This window comes from Heloderma suspectum, chromosome 2, assembly GCF_057233095.1.
Source record: "Heloderma suspectum isolate Gila_16-S chromosome 2, 16-S_ref, whole genome shotgun sequence".
Taxonomy (NCBI): domain Eukaryota; kingdom Metazoa; phylum Chordata; class Lepidosauria; order Squamata; family Helodermatidae; genus Heloderma; species Heloderma suspectum.
Window position 1 is genome coordinate 98,120,929 of NC_139459.1, and position 21,558 is coordinate 98,142,486.

Consider the following 21,558-nt stretch of genomic DNA (forward strand, 5'->3'; position numbering starts at 1 on the left):
TGGAGGAAAGCCAATCTGCCATGTTGCCTATCAACTGCAATCCCAGTACAACAGATGATGACTGCATACAAGGTTTGATAGATTGCAGCAACAACCTTGTTCCATGATAGTTGAAAGTCTTTATAGAGGCATATGGTCATCTGCCAACTCGGCCCCATGTTGCTCCCCCCATGCTGTCTTTCAGCCTATTACGAGATACTCTAGCTTTGTGCTGTGCTGCTATACTGCATCTGGTGATGGTGACCAATATTGGTACAGCAGCACTGGCCACTGGAGATGTATACAAGAAGGCATCACATTTTAGTGTACAGAACCTTTTTGTACGTAGTACATTTTCCATACTGCCTTAAACATGCAACTGTATAAAGATACCTACCTTACAACCTGATCCTATGTATGCTTATGCAAAAGTAACTCCCTCTGAGCACAAAAAAGGCTTTCTCCAAGGCAACTGCCCATAGGACTGGGTTGTTAATGTATTTAAAAGTGCAAATTAGTCACACCTCAGTAAATTGTGTATGCACCATCCTTGTGACTTCTTACATTGACTGATTCTAGAGAAATAGCCATGTTAATCTGTTGTTGCAAACAACAAAGAGTCTTGTGGCACCCGTAAAGACTACCAGGTTTATTGTGGTATATACTTTTGTGGGCCTTTGGGGAGGCATTTCTTCTTCTCTCTGTAACAGACTTCTTCCCCTAACCTTAGGCCTTCCAGATGTTTTGGACTTCAACTCTCATCAGCCCCACCCAGCATGGCCAATGGTCAGGAATGCTGGCAGTAGTAGTCCAAAACATCTGGAAGGTACCAGGCTGGGGAAGGCTGTATAATCATAATATGTAGACCTAATCACCTACTCAATCAGGCAGGCTGCAGAACACTTTTATTGTGGTGGGGGGCAGATTGTTTCCCACCAAGCCTCCACAGGCCAGATGACATTGGTGGACATGGCTATGGCCATTGACATCATCACCCCATCCTCTGTCCACTTCAGCCTTTCTCTGTGCTGAGAGAGGCATGGAGTTCTGTGCTTCTCTCAGCAGGGGGAAAGGGACTCAACCAGCACTGGAGGAAACCCAGGAGGCCCTGCAGGCTGGATCAGAGAGCTTGGCTGGCCCAATTAGACCCACAGACCAAGGGTTCTTCACCCCTGCACTTAAATGAACATTTCATGTATCTGCTGAAGTGAGCTTGGACCACGAGAAATTATCCCACAATACATTTGCATGTCTTTGAAGTTAATTAGCTACTTCCCAAAATGTCTAAAGAGAACATAAGAGGAAGAAAAATGTTTACCGTTTTTCATTTTCCCTTGCCTTCAGAGCGAGCTGTCTTTCAAATGAGCCAGAATTAACCTCGGTCCAGCAGGAGTAAGAATTTACTATTAATTATGCCATTATGCTTGAGTATTGTGTCATGATCGTGCAGTGCAAGAGCCACTGAAGAACTGGGTAAACTCCAGGTAGTCTCTTCCGGATCCAAATTCTTAGATGCTTCCTTTTAGACTGTAGTTCAGGCTGTGTTTAGAGAAAAGCTAGCTTTTTCATTGGGGCTGTCTAGATCATTATAAATATGCAGTGGCACATTTTTATGTAGTGTGTGCTATCCACATGTGAGGAAGATTCCTTAATGTCAGGCTGATACGATAAGTGTCTTAGTCCAATCAACTTAGTAACAATTCAACAAGAGTGGACATGATTTGCAGCTTTGCACTGAGGAATATCATTTTTATTATATACTTCTGGAGTGTACCCAGCCTTCTTGTTGTTTGTCCCCTCCTGCTTTTATATCTATTCCAAACTCTTTCATCTAGTTGTATTTTCATTTGCCTTCATTTGTGGTCTGAATAGCAAATAGGAAATAGTTTGATCAAAAAGCAGAAGTATTTCGCATGTTTTGAATTTCATTTTCTGGTTCAGAAAACATCTCTCTAGAAGAAATGCCCACCAGTGTTTAGGAAAAGCAAACAAAAGAAGTACATCTGGTAGTAGTTCCTTATTCCACAGAATACAAAAGAAATGATGTCATAAAAGAGCCAATGGTATCATGGCTCAAACACAGAGTAAGTTAGCCATGCTTAAATCCCATTGAAGTCAATAGGACAAATGAGTAATGACTAACTTAAGACCCATGAATTCCAATGGGATTTAAACATAGCTAACTTTCTCCCATTTGAGGCCCTAATGCATAGAACAAGTATTCTTCTTGTCTTTCATTTTTGACAGATGCATATAAAGTTGTATTTATTAAGTTGAAAGCTGGCTTTTGTAAGGAGGATGCAGCCTGTGGGTGGAAGCTGTCTCTGTGTATCTATGTAACTGTTTAGGAGTAGCTCAAGCATTGCTTGTTAGGAATCGGTATACCATTCTTATTAATCAGTGATTATACTGGATGACATTACATCTTGTAGTAGCTCATAAATAAAGTGTCTAACAGCTGTTAGAGAAGGAAAGCACTGACTCTTCCCTATATTTTTTATCCATAGTTTCTAATGCCTCGTCTCATGACTTTCCCCCACTATATGTTGGGGATGGATATTTCATGCGTAGGCTCTACGTCTGTGGACCTTGAACATAGTTTCTCCCATTTCCTCACTTTAACCATTGGACCAGTCCTACTTTAAAGAAACCAGTCCTACTTTATGGTGATGACAAAGAACATAGGAAGCTACCTTATACTGAGTCAGCTCATTAGTCCTTCTAGCTAACTGATTAAAGTATATCACCATCATCATGATCTGTCTGTTGCATAAAATAAACTAAGTTATCTATGGAAATGAAAAAAGATGCATTTCTGCCGAAAGGCTTACAATCGAAGTACTGACAAAGCACAAGAGCAAAGAGGGCCCAAAGGTCAAAATGAGAGAGAACTCACAAAAGAAATGTGCAATTTATAGAGCATGAGAAACTGATTGTTTCCATTTCTCCATTTTTTAAGTATATAAAAATATAACAGAAAATATATGGGGAGGAAAATTGAGAGAAAAGGTTAGTTCTTAAGGAGTATATTTTTTAAAAAGAGAAAAGCATAATAGGTAGTAGAGAAAAGAGAACTCCCATCTTAGGGAGAAGTGAAAAAGGAAGCCAAAAGTATTAATAGGTAAAAATAAAAAGTTAAACTCAACTGAGAATGTGCCTGGATAGGTAGCACTACTGTCTTTCTTTAATAAAACCCCTACTGTTCCATTATAAAGCACCGAAGGGACAGAAGTAAAAGGACCAGAGCTCAAAACAATGTGAGGAGTGGGAAGGTAGATACATCTTGAAAGAAACTCAGTAATCATCATCATCTCTGATGGTCCAGGCACCTTCAGCAGGAGGAGGAACCTTTGTAGTTGGGGTCAGACAGGGCCCTGCCTTCCTAGGTGGAAATGAGCCAGAGAGAGACCAGAGACCAGGTTTGCACTGACAGCTAGATGGTAAGCAGCAGAAAGAAGACAGCTCAACAAACATATCATTACAGGCAAATAAGCAATTAACTCAGGGCTGATTTTCTGGTTACCATTATCAGAAATAGAAAGATTGTTGAGTCATGCTCATATTTGAATAGGTGTGCAGCAACAGCTTCTTTGGATAAGTAGTAGAGGTGATGGAATCTGGAATTGACCAATTGCTTGTGTGTTCATGCAAGCCACGCACATCTCTATGCAAATAGGAACAGGAATAAGAAACCTGCACAGGGGGATGCAAAAACAGAAAGATGGAGTTAAGGCCACCAACTAGGACAGCTTTAAAGGTAGTTTAGACAAATTTATGGAGGATAAGGTTATCAGTGGGTACTAGTCATGATGGTCATTTATCATGGGGAGGAACTGTAGCTCAGTGGTAAAGCATGTGCTTTGCATGCAGAAGATCCAAGGTTCAATCCTCATCCTCTCCAGGTAGGGTTAGGAAAGAATCCTTCCTGAAACACTGGAGAGCTTCTGCCAGTCCATGTTGACAGTACTGGGCTAGATGGACCATGGGTCTAACTCTGTATTAGGCAGCTCCTATGTTCCTATATTATCTCCATGGGCAGAGGCAGTATGCTGCTGAACACCAATTGCTTGGGAACACAAGCAGGAAGGTGCTATTGCTTTCATGTCCACTTGTGAGCTTCCCATAGGCATGTGGTTGGCCACTGTGTTAACAGAATGCTGGGCTAGATAGGCCTTTGATCTGAACCAGTACAGCGCCTCGTATGTTCTTAAGGCATGTAGAATTTAATTAAGTCCATTTGGGGAGGATGACTAGAACAAAGCAAAGCAAAAGAGTATTTATTAGAGGAGGCCTGCACAACTTCAGTGTATCATCAAGCTGAGCACAGCTTACCTGCCATGTAAGGTGTCCTGCAGATAAACCTTTGGGAAGGGAGCATGTTAGCCTGGAAAAACAAAGAATTTTGTAGCACCTTAAAGATTAATGGATTTATCCAAGCATAACTTTTCATGGACTAACTAGATCCCACTTCATCCAATGCATGAAGTGTTATCCTCAACATATACAGGAAAAAATGTAAGCAGTGAGGTCAAATGGCATGCTAAGCAAGAGATATAGTCAGCCATTGTCAAATACCTGTCAGGCCATAAGACATGTCTGTTTTCAGTTTTGTAGGTTACAAGTTGTGCAGCCCTGTATTAGAATAAATGTAGTAATTAAATGCTTACAACTTTGCAGCTATAAACTATAAATGAATTCCAAAATAATTATCACCAGATGGGCATAGTCACATTGAAAAAAACATGCTCTTAAGAGAACCTGACCATTCTTGCTGCTGTGTGTAAGTGTTGTGTATTTATGATTGCATTAGGTACATTGACATGGATGTTGGTATTTTCAGAAACGAGCCATCAAAATACTACCTGATTGCTTAAGTTAGGGACCTCTGCATCTTTTCCTTCTGTTTGATTGCCTATTTGTTGACTCAAACCGTTGACACAAAAGACAGCAGTATGCTCAACCCCTGGCATGATTGGACCTTAACTTAAGGAGGAGTGAAGGTCAGGGAAGCATATTTATGGTGTACAGAAAGTGGTTGGAAGGTGTCTGAAGTAGTTCTGCTTTTAAAGAGAGCCAGTGTGGTGTAGTGGCTAGAGTGCTGGACTGGGAGTCAGGAGATCTGGGTTCTAGTCCCCACTCGGCCATGGAAGCTCATTGGGTGACTTTGGGCCAGTCACAGACTCTCAGCCCAACCTACCTCACAGGGTTGTTGTTGTGAGGATAAAATGGAGGAGCAGGAGAATTATGTATGCTGCCTTGAGTTCCTTGGAGGAAAAAAGGCGGGATATAAATGAAATAAATAAATAAATAAATAAATAAATAAATAAATAAAAGCTAGCTAGCTAGCTAGCTGAGACTGTCTGGGCCTGGGCAGTACTCAGATGGGGCACTGTTTTAGATCTTTGTGTATGTGTGCTGCCTTCTGCCCCTTAGGGGAAGTTTTGGATGGATGTACATGTTACATTCAATATACACTGAACTAAATGTCCCCTCCACCTTTTTTTTTCTTTAAAGCATCGACATGAAGCTGAAAGGAAAACCCTAACTTCCTTGGCAAACCGAAGAAGAGAATTTTCATCTGTTCAATGTACCTGGGCCTCGAGGATGGGGACAGTTTTGGCTTCTCATTTGAGCACAATCTTCCAGGATCTTCTTGCCCACAAACAAGCCCTTTTTATTTCCATGAAGTCTGTGCAAGAATTGTTCCTAGTAGATTGCAGTCTTTGTTGTCTGATCACTCAGAGCTTTCTGAGATTAAAAAAAGGGCGTTGCTGCTGCCACCAAATAGGCAGTGACACGTGGAATATGGCTTGGTGTTTATTATCTTCAGGAGCGTTATGTGCAATAAGGAAATCTCTTTCATTATGGATTTTTCCATTCCTAATTATTTTGGCATCTGTGTGCCTCACCTGTGATTTTGCTGGTTTGATTTGTTGTTCCATTTTGTCTTCAACATATCAACATATCTGTGCCTAGCCAAAGCCAGAGAGGTTAACTTCTACTATAACAATATTGATTTTTTTCACACATGCATCCCAGTCCAGTGGCTCTAGTGCACATTAAAGGGGCTCTGATATGCACACGGAATTCTGTACAAGGAGAGACTCAGATTGCTCCCTTCTTTGCTCTGTGAATGAGCAAAGAAATTCCGAACACAGAATATTTCTCAAGGGGGATGGGGGAGCCCAGCTGCCGTGGCGCTCCATATGTGCTTCAAAGCCTTCATATGGGTTTGCCACCATTAGCTATCCTTCCACTCTTTTGTTCCCAAAATGTCTTGGTATATTTTTTCTTTCACTGTATCTAAATCATAGGCACTATGCAGGACCACTCTTGCTCATTACTGAGCCAGGAATAAGAATGAAATATTTTTTCTTAGTTGTGTGGAAGCATATGTCACTAAGAAACAGACGTTTCAGGAAGCTGACAGACAAACTAGTGGTCACAAAGGGTGGAGGAGGGAACACTCCTTTATGAGAACCTGTATGGCCTGCAATGGGATCCAAGACTGAAAGGCTTCTGTATGATAGGAGTGGGCAACTTGTGGCCCTCCAGATATTTTGGCTTATAACTCCCATCAGCCAAAGCCAGCATAACCAAATTGTGAGGGATGATGGGAGTTGTAGGCCAAGACAAATTGCCCACCCTTGCTGTGAAGAGATGAAGTACATACTGAGATGACCAAATAGTATGCTGAAACATCAGCACAACAAGAGAGAATGAAGGTTCTGATTGAAATTGATTTCTGTACCACCTATTGCTAATTGTAGCACCATACAGTGACAGAGAAACATTGCTGTATTAAGGAGAAAGACATTCTGAAACATACTAGCTTTTCAAGTGGTGGTGACAATGAGTCCATATTACAGAATAGAAATTGCTATGAGTTATATGTATCTTATTTAATCAAAAATTGCAATGCTAAGAGACCTAACTTAAATAGCATAAAGAATAATAATAATGTATAATACACTTGGTAAGTTGCCCATTACTACTATCTTGCTGTGGAAAGACAGCCTGAAGAAGACATAGATATAACTCAGTGGCATCTGGTGTCATTGTTGCTAACCATCTTTAATCATTAACCATCAATAGCCATTATGATAGGCAGAGGTGGTAGTGGAGAGTCCTTTGGTTGCCATATCATTCACATTCACCCTCAACAATAGTTCATCTCATAAAGGAAGGGGCATGTGAATGGGTGGTGGGAGGGACAAAAGGGAAAGATGGAGCTTTCTGCAATCCCAACATCCAAGCCACCACTGCTGATCAAAGGAGTTTTTGCCTCTATTTTAATATTATTCTGAATCGAACTTTATTTCTCTCCATATGAGAGGGTTGCAGCCATTTTTTTTTATGTGGAAGAAAGTAAAGAAATTCCCTGAAGGGTACTAAATCTGCCCCTGCCACTGCTAATTCCAGTTTGTGTAGTGAGAGTAAAATTTTACACACATGCATCCTAGTGGTGTCCTCGACTGCAGATAATTTACTTTGTCCCATGGGTGCCCTTGATGATGGAGTCAACCCATGTCTGTGTAGCTGCACCCCATCAACTGCATACCCTGCCCTGGATGGATGGATGGATGGATGGATGGATGGATGGATCAGCTAGCTAGCTAGCTGGATGGATGGATGGATGGATGGATGGATGGATAGATAGATAGATAGATAGATAGATAGATAGATAGATAATAGATAGATAGATGATAGATAGATAGATAGATAGATAGATAGAAGGTTCCCTTCCTCTGATGGAAGAGCCAGTTGCATTTTTAAAAAGGATTTGAATCAGGCTTCATCATGACAGAAAGAAATGAAGGGAGGACATTCTTTTTAGTGAAATGTCAGGGCACAAATAGGTTTTTTGTTTTGTTTTTTGCTGCATATATGAGTTAGCTGTTATCAGCCACATCTTATGAGGTCATGGTGCCACTACACTCTGGTAGTGACTTGCCTACCTCTAGTGAATTACATCTTGCTGTTTATTAAAGACAGACCTTGAATTGCGGTTTGCTGGTCTTGTTTCCTTTTGCAGCTCTAGTCTGGTTTGCCCCTGCCTGAAACGGCATCTTTACAACCCATTTGACAAATATACAAATGAGCAAAACAACCACTAATTCAGTAATCGGTTTTGCCCCTCTCCCATGCTTTTAATGTGCTATCTGTCTTTTAAACACCTTTTTAAAGCACAACATTAACATTTAGGAACTTGAACATTCATCTATTTGTATTGCTTAAAAATCATGTGCTTACACTTTTTTTTTAAAGTTTTCTGTTTCAGAAAGAGAGCCTCTCTCTTTCTCCCCCCCCGCGCGCGTGTGCATGCGTGCGTGTGTGTGTGTGTGTGTCCACTCTAGTGATGTCACAGGGGGTTAGACAATCATTGTCCTGCATAACTGATTTCTGCTGCAAACAGGAAATCATTACCCTGAGATCACCCCTAAAGAGAGAGCAGTACATATCTACAAAACACAGAGAGCTTTCCCAGGGTGTTCATCATTCAAGTTACGCATATCCATACACAGCTTAAAGATTATATCTTGGTAAAGCATATAAAGGATAAAAATCATGTGTTACCAACTCCTGAGATTGTCATCCTGTTCAGTTTGGGCATCTATATATTTCTTTTAGCATTTCTGAATTGCCATCTAATATTTTGGCCCCTTCTCAGAACAGATGTTGCCATTTGCCAAAGGTTCTCGTAAGTGCTCTCTTCCAATCCTGATGTAGCACCATGTTAATTTGTTCCTTGTTTTATGTGTCAGTATTTGCACTGCTTGGCATACTTCCTTAATATAAGTTTGAAGTTCTGAGAATAGTGCATGTCTTGTTAGTGCCAATCCTGTGCAGTATTGAGCACTGATTCCTACAGAAGAGTAGACCCCAAATTATCATCAGACATTTCACACCATCTTTTAGATCAGAGGTGGGCAGAAAGTAAATTCCAGATGTTTTGAACGTCAACGCCCGGCATTCTTGATCATTGGGCCAGGCTGGCAGGGGCTTCTGGGTTTGAAGTCCAAAACATCTGGAGATCTACCTTCTGCCTGCCCGTTTTAGATATTTGAGAATGCTGAGATTATACTCAGTCTGAATTTTTCAATATGCCCAATACCATGAACTCATGTTTTTGGCAGGTATTCAGGCTATGCAACCCAGAACAAAAGTGGGATCATTGATACAGGTCTTTTGCCCTTATCCCAAGTACACTTCCTCATGTGTACTCATCTCTGAAATGTTTGTACTATGAAACAACCATTTTGAACAATCAGTTACTTGCCATTTTGCCATGAAGGTGTCCTTTCACAAGATCCTTTTATCACATGGATTTTAATAGTAAAAGAAACCTTGCGGTGATTCTTCTACCTCAAAAAAAGGTAATGTGAATTAGGCCCCAAGGCCTCCCTTGAGTGCTGCTTGATTCCTACTTAGACTCTGTTTTGAAAACCGGAGGAGGACTTGCAACATTCAAAGAATTTGATATGTGTTTCCTGAAGCTCATAATCGACTTTGTATTGGTTCTCAACTCAGAACTAGTGATGCTATAACTATTTAAGAATCCTCATGGGAGAGGATGGTGGCAGTGCAGGATTTCCTCCACCAATGCCTGTTTAATAGATACAGTAGCTAAGCACATTCAGCCATCTCCTGTGGCCACAGGAGTGCTAATGAACACATGGAGATTCTCTGCTCGCAAAGCCATCCCCATTCCATTTAGTGAAGGAAGCAGCACTGCACACACAAAGTTTTGTGCACTTGGGAGGTGCTCCTCCCTATTAAAGTGAATGGTCACAAGAGCCTGATATGTTCACTGGAGTGTACGTGGAGCTCTGGACTGGGGTAGATATGTACAGGTTGCTTGTTTGTACTGACATTGTATTTTGGGGCATAGTGTCTATTGCATTGTTTTGTCTGCCACAACACTATCTCCTGTTGAGCAAATGGATCTGACAACTTTGTGAGGATCTACTGAATGCTTCCAGTCTGAAAACGTTAGTATTTTATTTGGGGGGATATTATGCGATAACTTAAATAGTGTATATTTATGGCGTTTAAATTTGAAAATCTGCTAACAATCTAACATAGAATTGGGCACAATTCCACTGATTTGAGTGATACAAATTGTGCCTAACTCTATAGTGGACTGTGGCCCTTGAGGGTAACCTTTCAAATAGGGTTGCCAGCTGACCAGAAAAAACAGCATGGTCTGCTCTTATACCTTTATTAGCAGCTTCATCTGCAGAATTCAACAGATGAAGCTTTCAATGCACAGTGATAAACATTATTAACTGCAAACTGCTGCTGCAAACTGCTCTTAAGGGCACAGATACAAGTGGCAGCTTAAACATTGTCAACCCTATTTTTCTCCAAAATGGGAGTTGTTCTTCAGTCTTATGACTTTGGCTTTCTTATGCCTTGAGCCAATGCATACTTACTCAGAGGTAAATCCCACTGTATTCAGTGGGGCTTCTTCCACAGTAAGCATGTTTAAGATTGCAGCCTTTCAATCCAATCCTATGAGTTAAGTGCATCTAAGCGCATTGTTTTCAGTGGATTGAAGCACACCTAACTGTGTATATGATCAGGCTGCACATGTCATAACTGAGTTACAGGTACATGTAATTTAAAGCAAAACTATTTTTTCTTTATCAAATATTAGATGTTTCAAATCTCAAACACTGAAGGTTAAGAAGGTATATAAGACAAATGCCTTCTTAAAATAAAATAGGCTTTTCAGTATGATGATGTTCTAGAGCTTAAAGGAAAAAGTGTGCTTTGCTCACAAATATATATTTTTAGATTTTTTTTAATGTCTAATTATAGAAGTTACGTATACTAATTACTATCTAGCAATCTTCAGCAAAAAAGATCCTCAGTTTTGTCTCTTTAAAAAGAAATAGAATACTTACACCTGTATGCTCATTTATACATATAGGGATGGATCCAGACTTTACTGTCTGTCAACTGTCACAGAAGGCTTCCAATCTAGTAAAGGATCCTGCTGGTGAAAGGGGTGTGTGAAGACTATTTTGGCCAGTTCCCTCTTCTCCTTGTGGACCCTACCCTCCAGAGCAGATTTTCAGAGGGTGCAAGGGGTGGTTGGCAGAACAGGCAAATGTGACCTTTCCACCCTTTCGCCATCAGGAGCAGAAGTCCACCCAGGAGATGTTCCCACTGGCAGGAGCAAGGTCTGGATCCAATCCATGTTAAGTCCGTCCCCACATCATGTATCTAAGTGCTCATAACCAAGTATTGGGGCTTTTCAAAGCTGTCTTTTTTTTAATGAGAAAAGTGTAATGTCATTGTGGAGGATTCAGATGTCTTGCCTAAGAATAAATAAATAAATAAATCATTTCTGTTGTGGGTTAAATGCACCATTTTGTTACTGTGGAAAAGGTATCTCCCTCAGGTTGTGCACCAATGGCAACTACAAATTTATGCAGTTTGGATTGTGATCGCATGTATGGACTCTATGGGCTAATAGTGGCCTTGACATCACACATGATGAGCAACAGAACCTCCCCCCCATTATGCCCATACAGTTTGGCAACTATTTAAAGATATGGGGCAACTTCTAGCCAAAAGTAAGGATTTGGAAGACCCTTTGATTTTAGTGGGAGTGATTGAAGCATATGGTTGGGCTAAGCAATCCTATTTGTGTGTGTGTGTGTGTACACGCGTGTGCGCGCGTGTGTGTGTTTGAGAATCCATGGTGGTTGCTCCACCACATTCAAAGCCCAGTGGCTGACTGGTTTATTATTTTTGATTTTATTATTTTATTATGCTTGCTCTAAGGCCAGTGTAGCTCTGGGCCTCTTGGGGGGGGCAGTGTTAGGTGAATTATGGAGCTTAGGGTCCTGTGGATCCTGGCATTCCCCCTCCTCCCCCCACTGGAACGGTCAATTTTTTGACCTCGCCACCAGTGGTACAGCAACGGTGGCAAAGCTTTCCACCACCACATTGGGGAGGCTTCCAGTGACTGACTTCCCTCTCCATCACAGGTGAAAAGGGAGGTCCAAAGCATCTTATATCTCCTCAGCCACCCTCCCAGGGAGCATGGGATTGCTCCTCCACATATTAAAATCAATAGGACTGAAAAGTGCCGCACTTTGGTTGAATCAGATCGTTATACTGTATATTTGTAAAATTCTGTTTACCTTTTTAGAGGCTGGGCACTCCTCCACTTGAACAATGGAAGGCTACCACCACCACCACCTCACCACATAATGTTGGGAGGGGATATTCACTCCTGGTGCTGGATTTGTTCTGGTGGTAATTATACTAATAATAATATAATGTGGTTTTCCCTATAATCTGGAAAAGTGTTATTCATTGTGCTCAGTTCTGCTGACTAAATTGTGTAGATTAAGCAATACGATATGTAATGTCAATATATGTACAATATGTATGAATCCGAAATAAAAACTGCAATCCAATACTAAAAATGTTTCCGTTCAGGTCAACTCAATTTTATCCTATCTTACAAGGAAATCTTATGTGTGTTTATTCAGACATAATCCCCAGTGACTGCGATGGCACTTACTCCTAAATGTTAGAAAAAGGAGACTCCATAACCATTGGCGTCTCAAGTTACGTAAGAGCCCGAGTGGCGGGAAAATATAGGCGGAGCAAAAAGGGAATCATACTGACGCACTCATGACTAACGGCTTGGTAAGCTGATAGTGACTGTTTATTGGATATTAACTTAGTGAGCCGATGTACTAACTGTTTCATTGGTTACTGGTGAGAACAATAGAAGCGATATGATATAAAAGGCTTTTGCACACGTGTCTCGGGGTCCAGACTGCTCTGCACCCGTTTTGCAAAACGTTCAATAAAATAGTGTTGGATCCACTGCTGCCTGCCTGGCATTCTTTTCTTCTAAACCGAAAGCAAGGACTTTTTATCTAACAATTTGGTGCCGTGACTCGGATCCTGCTTCGGGGCGCGTCCCCTTCGCGCTGAGCCGAGGGGCCGCGGAGGAGAAGTGGCCACAGGCGGTTGTTTTATACTGCCTTCTCCTCACGACGGTGGCGGCAGAAGTGCCTGGGGACCAACGCCAGAGGAAGAGGGAGACGTGATCACTCCTTTTAGGCACCGGCAGTGGATCAATAAAGCAGCTGGACGCAGCTGCGGGCGGGACAGAAGAGGCTTTTGGGGTAAGTGAAACAGCTTACATCAGGGGATAAACGCGGGACGGTGGTGTGTTTGTGATTGTGTGAGACGCCTATGGGCGAAGCGAGTGGGGAGCCCCGATCTGCATTTCCTTACCCCGGAGACGGGCTAGGTCAGAGGAGGGCGAAGCGCAAGAATTGCTGACTGAAATTCCCACCGTCATGGGCGGGTCCCAATCTAAGTCTGCGAAGAAGTCCCATACGCCCTTGGAGTGTTGTTTGCGCAATTGGTCACATTTTAAGCAGGATTATGGAACTAAGATGACAAAGGATCGTCTTGTCTTTTTTTGCACCCGGGAATGGCCAATATTAGAACCCAAATGGCCACCCGAGGGGTCTTTTGACCCAACCTTGGTATCTGATGTGCGAACAATAGTAGCACAGAGGGGAAGTTGGGACCAGTTCCCTTATATTGATTCGTGGGCAACTTGTGTGCCCCTTGGCGGCAGGCCTGCTCCGTGGGTTGTTAAATGCATGTCCCTTGCCCTTCCCATGGTGGTCAAAAGGAAACCACCGAAAGAAGGACCACCCAGGGTCGTGGCCACGGCACCGGAGGACCTACTGCTTCCTCCTCCCTACGGGACAGCCGTCGCAGGGCGCTCGTTGCAACCACCACCCTCTCCTGAGGGGCCCGCCCAGCGGTTAGATGCCCCCGAGAAGGACCCCTCTCATGAAATAGTACCGGAGGACCCCACCCCTCTAGTTGAACGCCAGGACACTCTCCAAGATCGTCTATATTCCCTAGAGGAAAAATTGGAGGTCCTACAGAGAGAGGCAAAAGGGGGACCTAACTACAACCTGCGAAAGGACCCCCAACCACCAGTGAAGTTCACCTTCCCCATCAGAGAAGTCCCCGACCCTACCGCCCAACATCCTCAAGGGACGATGTTTGTTTATGTCCCATTCACAACATCTGATTTGTATAATTGGAAACAATTTAACCCCTCCTTTGAAGAGGATCCCGGGCCACTCCTGTCTCTGATGGAGAATGTGAGGCTTACTCACAACCCCACATGGGACGATACACAAATGCTATTGAACACCTGTTTTCTCAGCCAAAAGCCAACCATCCTTGCAGGGGCACGAGCCAAGTATAGGGAGGAAAATCCCCAAGCAACTGAGGAGGAGACGGTGGAGGTTCTGCCCACAGGGCGACCCAATTGGGGGGTGGCCACAGCGGCACATAGACGCTTACATGCTGACTATTTTCGACTCATTTTAGCAGGCATGAAGCAAGCCGCGAGAAGGGCCCCCAATTTGCAAAAAGTCCTGACTCTAAAGCAAGACAAAAACGAACCTCCTGCTGTGTTCCTCCAAAGGCTGAGGGAAGCCTTCGCTAAATATACAGACATTGACTTGAATGATCCAAATAATTTAAGGATCCTCACGACTCAGTTCGTGGGAAATAGCTGCCAGGACATCAGAAAGAAGTTGCAAAAAGTTGAAGGAGGGTTGGCAGCTGACTTAGGAGTTTTAGTTGAAGTAGCTCAAAAGGTTTATGAGAGGCGAGAAGAAGAAGAAGGAAAAGAAAAAGACAAAAGGCAGGCCAAGCTCCTTGCTGCGGTTCTTAAACCTGACAAGGAGGGAGCTAGGAAGGGGAGGAAAGGGGGAAGGAAAGGATCTCCCCTGGGGAAAGATCAATGTGCCTTTTGTAAGAAAATGGGGCACTGGAAGCGTGACTGTGAGGCTTTGAAGCAGAAAGAGAGAGGGGAAAATACGGGAGAAGCGCAGAGAGTTCTGTATGAACAGGAAAGAGATTAGGACAGACCGGGGCCCGGCCCCCTCTTAGCCGTCTCTGAGGCAAGACGGGACCCCATGGTCAAAATAAAGGTTGGGGGCCGCTCCTACAAAGCCCTTGTGGACACAGGGGCCGCCCTGTCCGTCCTCCCCCTCAGTGAGCCCCCAACGGGAGGTGGGGGGTTCACCACCATAATGGGGGTCGAGGGAAGGGCAACCCAAGTGCCCCTCTCTCGTCCCCTGTTCACCAAGGTTGGGAAAACACACCTAGAACATGCATTTGTCTGTACCCCCTCCTGTCCGGTGGCATTGCTAGGGAGGGACTTATTGACTAAACTCCAAATTGAGATTGCTTTTACTCCTGACGGAAGGATGGAGATACGGCTCCCTAAACAGCAGAGTAGTAACTACCAAATGGCCCTTTTGAAGGTTGCAGAAGAATCCATCCCAGAGGCCACCGAGGACTGGAGCTTAATAGAAAACAGAGTCAACCCTCTAGCTTGGGCCGGGATTGGAGGGGCCTCTCGTGCCAAGTCGGCAGCACCATACAAAATTCCCCTCAAGGAGGGAGCGAGGCCTGTTCATGTGAAACAGTATCCCCTTTCCCGCCAAGGAAAGGAGGGCCTACAACCAGTAATAACAAAGCTCCGAGAAGAAGGCCGGCTCATTGAGATAATGTCTCCCTATAACACGCCCATCATCGCTGTGCCAAAAAGGGGAGGGGGGGGCCAGGGCTACCGCTTAGTGCAAGACCTCCGGCTCATTAATCAGCAGATCGAGGCCCCCCATCCTGTGGTCCCCAACCCACACACCCTCCTTGTAGGAATTCCGGAAGAGCACGCCTGGTTCACTGTCATAGACCTAAAAGACGCCTTTTTCAGCATCCCCCTCCACCCTGATTCAAGGCCTTTGTTCGCCTTTGAATGGGAAAGCCCAGGGGGGGGGTCAAAAGTTCAATTAGCATGGACAGTCATCCCTCAGGGGCTGAATCTCTCACCGGTGGTCTTTGGCCAGCAGCTCCAAAAGGATCTCGAACCCTGGGTCCAGCAGCACTCAGAGGTGCATCTCCTCCAGTACTGTGACGACCTCTTGATTTCAGCCAAGGCCAAGAATGCGTGCCTGAGTGGGACGGTTTCCCTCCTCAACTATCTAGCAGGGGGGGGGTATAAAGTGTCAAAAGAAAAAGTACAGTTGGCCCAACCAACTGTAAAATTCCTAGGCTACCACATAACTAAGGGGACTCGGAGCCTAGGGCAAGAAAGAGTTGAAGTCATCCGTGACACTCCTGTCCCTAAGTCCCCCCGCGAATTGAGGGCCTACCTGGGGCTGACCGGATTCTGCCGACTATGGATAGCAAACTATGGGGAGACAGCGCGGCCGCTGTATGAGGCGCTGCAGAAAGATAGACTGGATAAATGGAAATGGACTAAGGAAATGAATAAGTCTTTTCTCAGCCTTAAAGCTGCTCTTGTGTCACCACCTGCTCTAGCCATACCAAATCCCAGCCGGCCATTTAGACTTTATGTGCATGAAAATAAGGGCATAGCTTCGGGAGTGCTTTGCCAGCGAAAAGGGCCCTCTTGGAGACCAGTGGGATATTACTCCAAGGTCCTAGATGTCGTAGCGCGAGGATGGCCAAGTTGCCTGAGGGCAGTAGCGGCAACGGCTCTGGTTTGCGCTGAAGCGGAGAAATTGACAATGGGAGGACCCATTGAAATTTGGGTGCCGCATGGAGTGCCACAAATTTTGGGATCAGGAGGAGGAAGCAAATTTCTCAACCCAGCCCGGCATTCCCGATATGAAATAGGTTTACTAACAAATGAAAACCTCACTTTTAAGGCTTGCTCCAGCTTTAATATCGCCACACTGCTGCCAACATTACTGGGCACAAACGGATCAGGACTCCCAGATCATGACTGCCTTGAAGTATTAGACCTGGACACCAAAGGCCGACCGGACCTTGAGGATGAACCAATAGAGGGAGCCAGAGATCTGTTTGTAGATGGATCTAGCTATATGCTGGATGGAAGGCGCTACACAGGCGCGGCTGTCGTTACTCTAGAGGAGAGTGTGCGTGAGGAAAGGCTGCCTCCTCATTTCTCCGCCCAATCCGCTGAACTGGTAGCCCTGACAAGAGCCCTGCAAGCCAGCAAGGGAAAGCGAGTAAATATTTATACCGATAGCAAAAATGCCTTCGCCGTTGTGCATGCTCATGGGCAACTGTGGAAAGAGAGGGGATTCCTTACAGCAAACGGATCTCCAGTGGCTAATGGCGGCCTAATAGTGGATCTTCTGGATGCCCTCCAGCTACCCTCACAAGTAGCTGTTGTCCACGTCCGAGCCCATGGGAAAGAAAAAGAGGAAAAATGGAGACAGGGAAATCAGAAGGCAGATGAGGCCGCAAAAAGAGCAGCCAGAGAGGGAATCCAAGGAACATTCCTCATTTTACCCAAAAGAAAAGAGCGCCCCACATACTCCCCTGCTGAGTTACGAATGGCACAAGAACACGGAATAAGTCCCTGTGATGACGGATGGATCCAGATGACAGATGGAAGACTGCTTCTTCCACAGACCCTGCAGAGGGTTGTTCTAGAGCAAGTTCACCATTCTCTTGGACACCCTGGAGCATCAGCCATGATCGACTATTGCAAGAGGCTGTTTGTCTCCCCTGGCTTAACTGTATGCGCCCACCGACTAGCCGCAACCTGTGAAGTTTGCCAGAAAACCAACCCTCCCAGGGCACCCCCTCCTCCAAAAGGAGGGCGACCATGGGCCTACTATCCTTTCCAGAGGGTGCAGATTGATTTTGCTGAGATGCCACCATGTAGGGGTTACAGGTATTTGCTTGTAATAGTATGTCAAATGACAGGGTGGGTAGAGGCGTTTCCATGTAGGAACTGCCAAGCTAAAACTGTTGTTGCTAAATTGTTACAGGAGGTGGTGCCCCGGTTCTCCCTGCCCGAAGTTATAGAGTCCGATCAGGGCTCACATTTCACCTCAGTTATTACACGGGGGCTGGCACAAGCTCTGGGAATAGAGTGGCATTTACATTGCCCCTGGAGGCCCCAGGCAAGTGGGCAGGTTGAAAGAATCAATCGGAGCCTCAAGGAGACTTTAACCAAACTCCAACGAGGGGTGAAGCTCACTTGGGTTGAGGCTCTGCCAATAGCTTTAACGAAGCTTCGAAGGATGCCAAGAAAGGACATAAAATTGTCCCCCTTTGAACTGATGTTTGGGTTCCCGCCTCGGGTACACTGCGGAAGGAGGGAGGAAGTCAAGTGGGAGGTGGGTGATCAGATGCTAAGGGATCAGTTGACTTCTCTACAGTCTGTTCTTTCACAGCTACGAGCTTATTCCGTTCCGTTTCAGAGACTGCCGTTAGATGCACCTATCCATCTCTTCCAGACGGGAGACGAGGTGTTGCTGAAAAAGTGGAATAAAGAAGCTTTAAAGGAAGGGTGGGAGGGGCCTTATTTGGTGGGACCAACCAGCCACTCGTGTGTAAAGCTTGTGGGTTCTAGTAAATGGACACATTGCAGCCGGATAAAGCCATTTAAGCGACCCTCGCTTCCTTCTGTCACTTGGAAAGAACAGGAGGACACAGGCAACGGTCCTTTGCTCCCTGGCACCCCTCTGGAAGCTGCCAAGGACACAGGTGAAGAAGCCATCCAGGAGCCACAATCGCCTGTAATATACAAGTCACAACATCTGGGAAAAGCTCGGGTTCGAATTACAAAAAACTTGTAATATGAAGCAAGTATTGTGGGTGGTGTTGGTAATGTTGGTTAAAGAAATATTAACGTGGATGGTGATACCTCAAGGACTTGGGCTTGACAGCTTTAAGATAAAACCCCGAAATGTCACACCAACACCCCTCAGACCACTTCTGGTACAGATCCCTGAGAAAGAGAGGCGTCCCTGGAGAACCAGGTTAGGGATCCCAATAACAGAGGAAACTGATAATGTGTGGTTAGAGTGGATAAAGTATACAGCCAAGTCTTTAAATAAGTCTGACTGTTTTGTTTGTGCCACAGGGAGATCTGTGGCAAAGGTGCTGCCCTTTCCACTGGGATGGGACACTCCTTCCCTCCTCACCTGCGTGATCCGTTTGTTCCAACACCCTGATGCATGGGGAGAGGAGGAATGCCAAACCCTCAATAAATTATACCCCCCACTCAAATCAAAGGATCGTGTCAGACCTTCCACAGTCTTCCTGCAAAGAAGAAACCATACCGGATGCATACACCGAAACCTTGCAGACACAGAGGGGCGTATAGGGAACCTGACGAGTAAAGTAAGATGTGTTAATTCTACTCGCTTTAGGAATAATTCCCTTTCAATCCCACGAGCTGATCTCTGGTGGTATTGTGGTGGCCTAGAGTTGTATGAGGTATTGCCCTCCAATTGGTCCGGAGCTTGTGGGTTAGTTCAGTTGGCAGTCCCCTTTTCAATTGCATACCATCCAGCAGAGAAGACTGGCCAACCCCGGCAGAAACGATCAGTAACCCCTTTTGATGATCAAATATATATTGACTCCATAGGAGTACCAAGGGGAGTGCCAGATGAGTTCAAAGGAAGAAATCAAATTTCTGCAGGATTTGAATCTACCCTGTTTTGGTGGGTGACCATTAACAAAAATGTAGATTGGATCAATTACGTTTATTATAATCAGCAGAGGTTTATAAACTATACTCGAGATGCTGTAAAAGGATTGGCTGAGCAGCTAGATGCCACCAGCCAAATGGCTTGGGAAAATCGGCGTGTTCTTGATATGATGTTAGCAGAAAAAGGAGGGGTTTGTGTCATGCTAGGTGGACGGTGTTGCACCTTCATCCCTAACAACACTGCCCCAGATGGCACGGTAACAAGGGCTTTGCAGGGTCTCACCGCCTTGTCTGAAGAATTAGCCGAGAATTCAGGGATCAACAACCCCGTGACTGACTGGTTGGAGAGATGGTTTGGAAAATGGAAACACCTAGCAGCCTCAATCCTTATTTCGCTTGTAGTGATGATAGGAGTTTTAGTGTTATTTGGTTGTTGCATTATCCCCTGCGCTAGAGGCTTATCCCAGCGGTTAATTGAAACCGCTCTGTCAAAACAGATGCTCTTGCTTTATTGTGCTGATAAAGAAACTCCGTTTTAAATGCTTTAAGACGTGAATAAAGACTTAAAGGAGGGAATTGTTAGAAAAAGGAGACTCCATAACCATTGGCGTCTCAAGTTACGTAAGAGCCCGAGTGGCGGGAAAATATAGGCGGAGCAAAAAGGGAATCATACTGACGCACTCATGACTAACGGCTTGGTAAGCTGATAGTGACTGTTTATTGGATATTAACTTAGTGAGCCGATGTACTAACTGTTTCATTGGTTACTGGTGAGAACAATAGAAGCGATATGATATAAAAGGCTTTTGCACACGTGTCTCGGGGTCCAGACTGCTCTGCACCCGTTTTGCAAAACGTTCAATAAAATAGTGTTGGATCCACTGCTGCCTGCCTGGCATTCTTTTCTTCTAAACCGAAAGCAAGGACTTTTTATCTAACATAAATGCGCATAGGATTGAAGCCATACAACCCAATCCAGTGCAGAGTTATGTATGCCGAAACTAGCCTTTCCCAACCTGGTACCCTCCTGTAAACCCATTGAAACTCATAGGATTTAGTTACACAAGTTGCTTTGAAACAGATGTTTCCTTTTCAGCAATCAATCACTGCGCTGCAAGAAGGCTCATGTGTGACAAAAAAAAGCTGGGCCCAATTTTGAGGGTATTTTTCCCCTGGCTTTTCTGCATCAAGCAGGGGATTGAACCTAGGTACAAGGCCATCTCCAGTTCTATGAATGTACAGCAGCTTTCCCCATGCTGATTTCCTCCGGATCTGTTGGACTACAACTCCCATCATCCAACCCATCTGGAGAGCACCACGTTGGGGAAGGGTGTTCTACACATTTTCCAGTGTAGCATATTGACCACTGAAAAAACACCTCGTAACTGGGCTCTGCGTCACTCTGTAACCAGCTCACATGACTAATTCCCATGCCAGCACCACATCCAATAGCCCCAGTGGAGGTGTGCAGCAGTGCTGGCATGGGAAGTCCGGCAATCGACGAGATTGGAACTTTCATACGATACAGCGAACTTTGGCTATTGGTATAGAAAAGTAAGAAAGGGTAGGCATGGCTGGGTCCCAACCATGAAGAAGTGAGATTGTTTTAGTGGCTACTGCTCTGCATCAGTAACATGTAATTTGGACTCCAAGCTCTTGTGTAGCAGTGTTAACATACTATTGCTGCTTCAGTCTTTTTTCTGTTTCTTTTTCCCCTCCTAGCTGCATTTCTTTATCTGAAGTGCATTTCCCCCCTCTCTCTTGGATTTTCAGAATGATTCCTGCAATAACAACAGTGGCATGATGGATTATTTTACTTATATACTTACACACACGCAGGCTCACACACACGGCTAAGACTTTGAATGCATGTCTAGCAGCTATGTCTTTTCCCCCCAGTTTTTTCTCTTGCATAGGCATAAGGGCCCTGATCTAGATTGGCATGGAGGGTAGGGGGCTTTTAAGATCTGTAATTGGGGGCCCTGCACCTACCCTACAGTAAACATGAAAAGAAAGTTGCTAGATGGACTTTTAAAGTAATGTCGAGTTTTGTGTTAGCTCTC

At 44.5% G+C, this 21,558-nt stretch overlaps 1 protein-coding gene across 1 annotated transcript; it reads left to right on the forward strand.

The window, feature by feature from the left end:
* Window positions 1-12,776: 12,776 nt before the first annotated feature.
* On the forward strand, window positions 12,777-20,377 carry LOC146352525 (uncharacterized). The gene is made up of 2 exons (XM_084834253.1): window positions 12,777-13,139; window positions 18,261-20,377. The coding sequence occupies exon 2, from the start codon at window positions 18,640-18,642 to the stop codon at window positions 20,032-20,034; it is 1,395 nt and encodes a 464-aa protein (XP_084690379.1). The 5' UTR covers window positions 12,777-13,139; window positions 18,261-18,639; the 3' UTR covers window positions 20,035-20,377.
* The last annotated feature ends 1,181 nt before the right edge of the window (window positions 20,378-21,558 follow it).

Coding starts and splice junctions, on each gene's coding strand:
- LOC146352525 (XM_084834253.1), top strand. CDS start 18,640: ATGAAGCAAGTATTGTGGGTGGTGTTGGTAATGTTGGTTAAAGAAATA.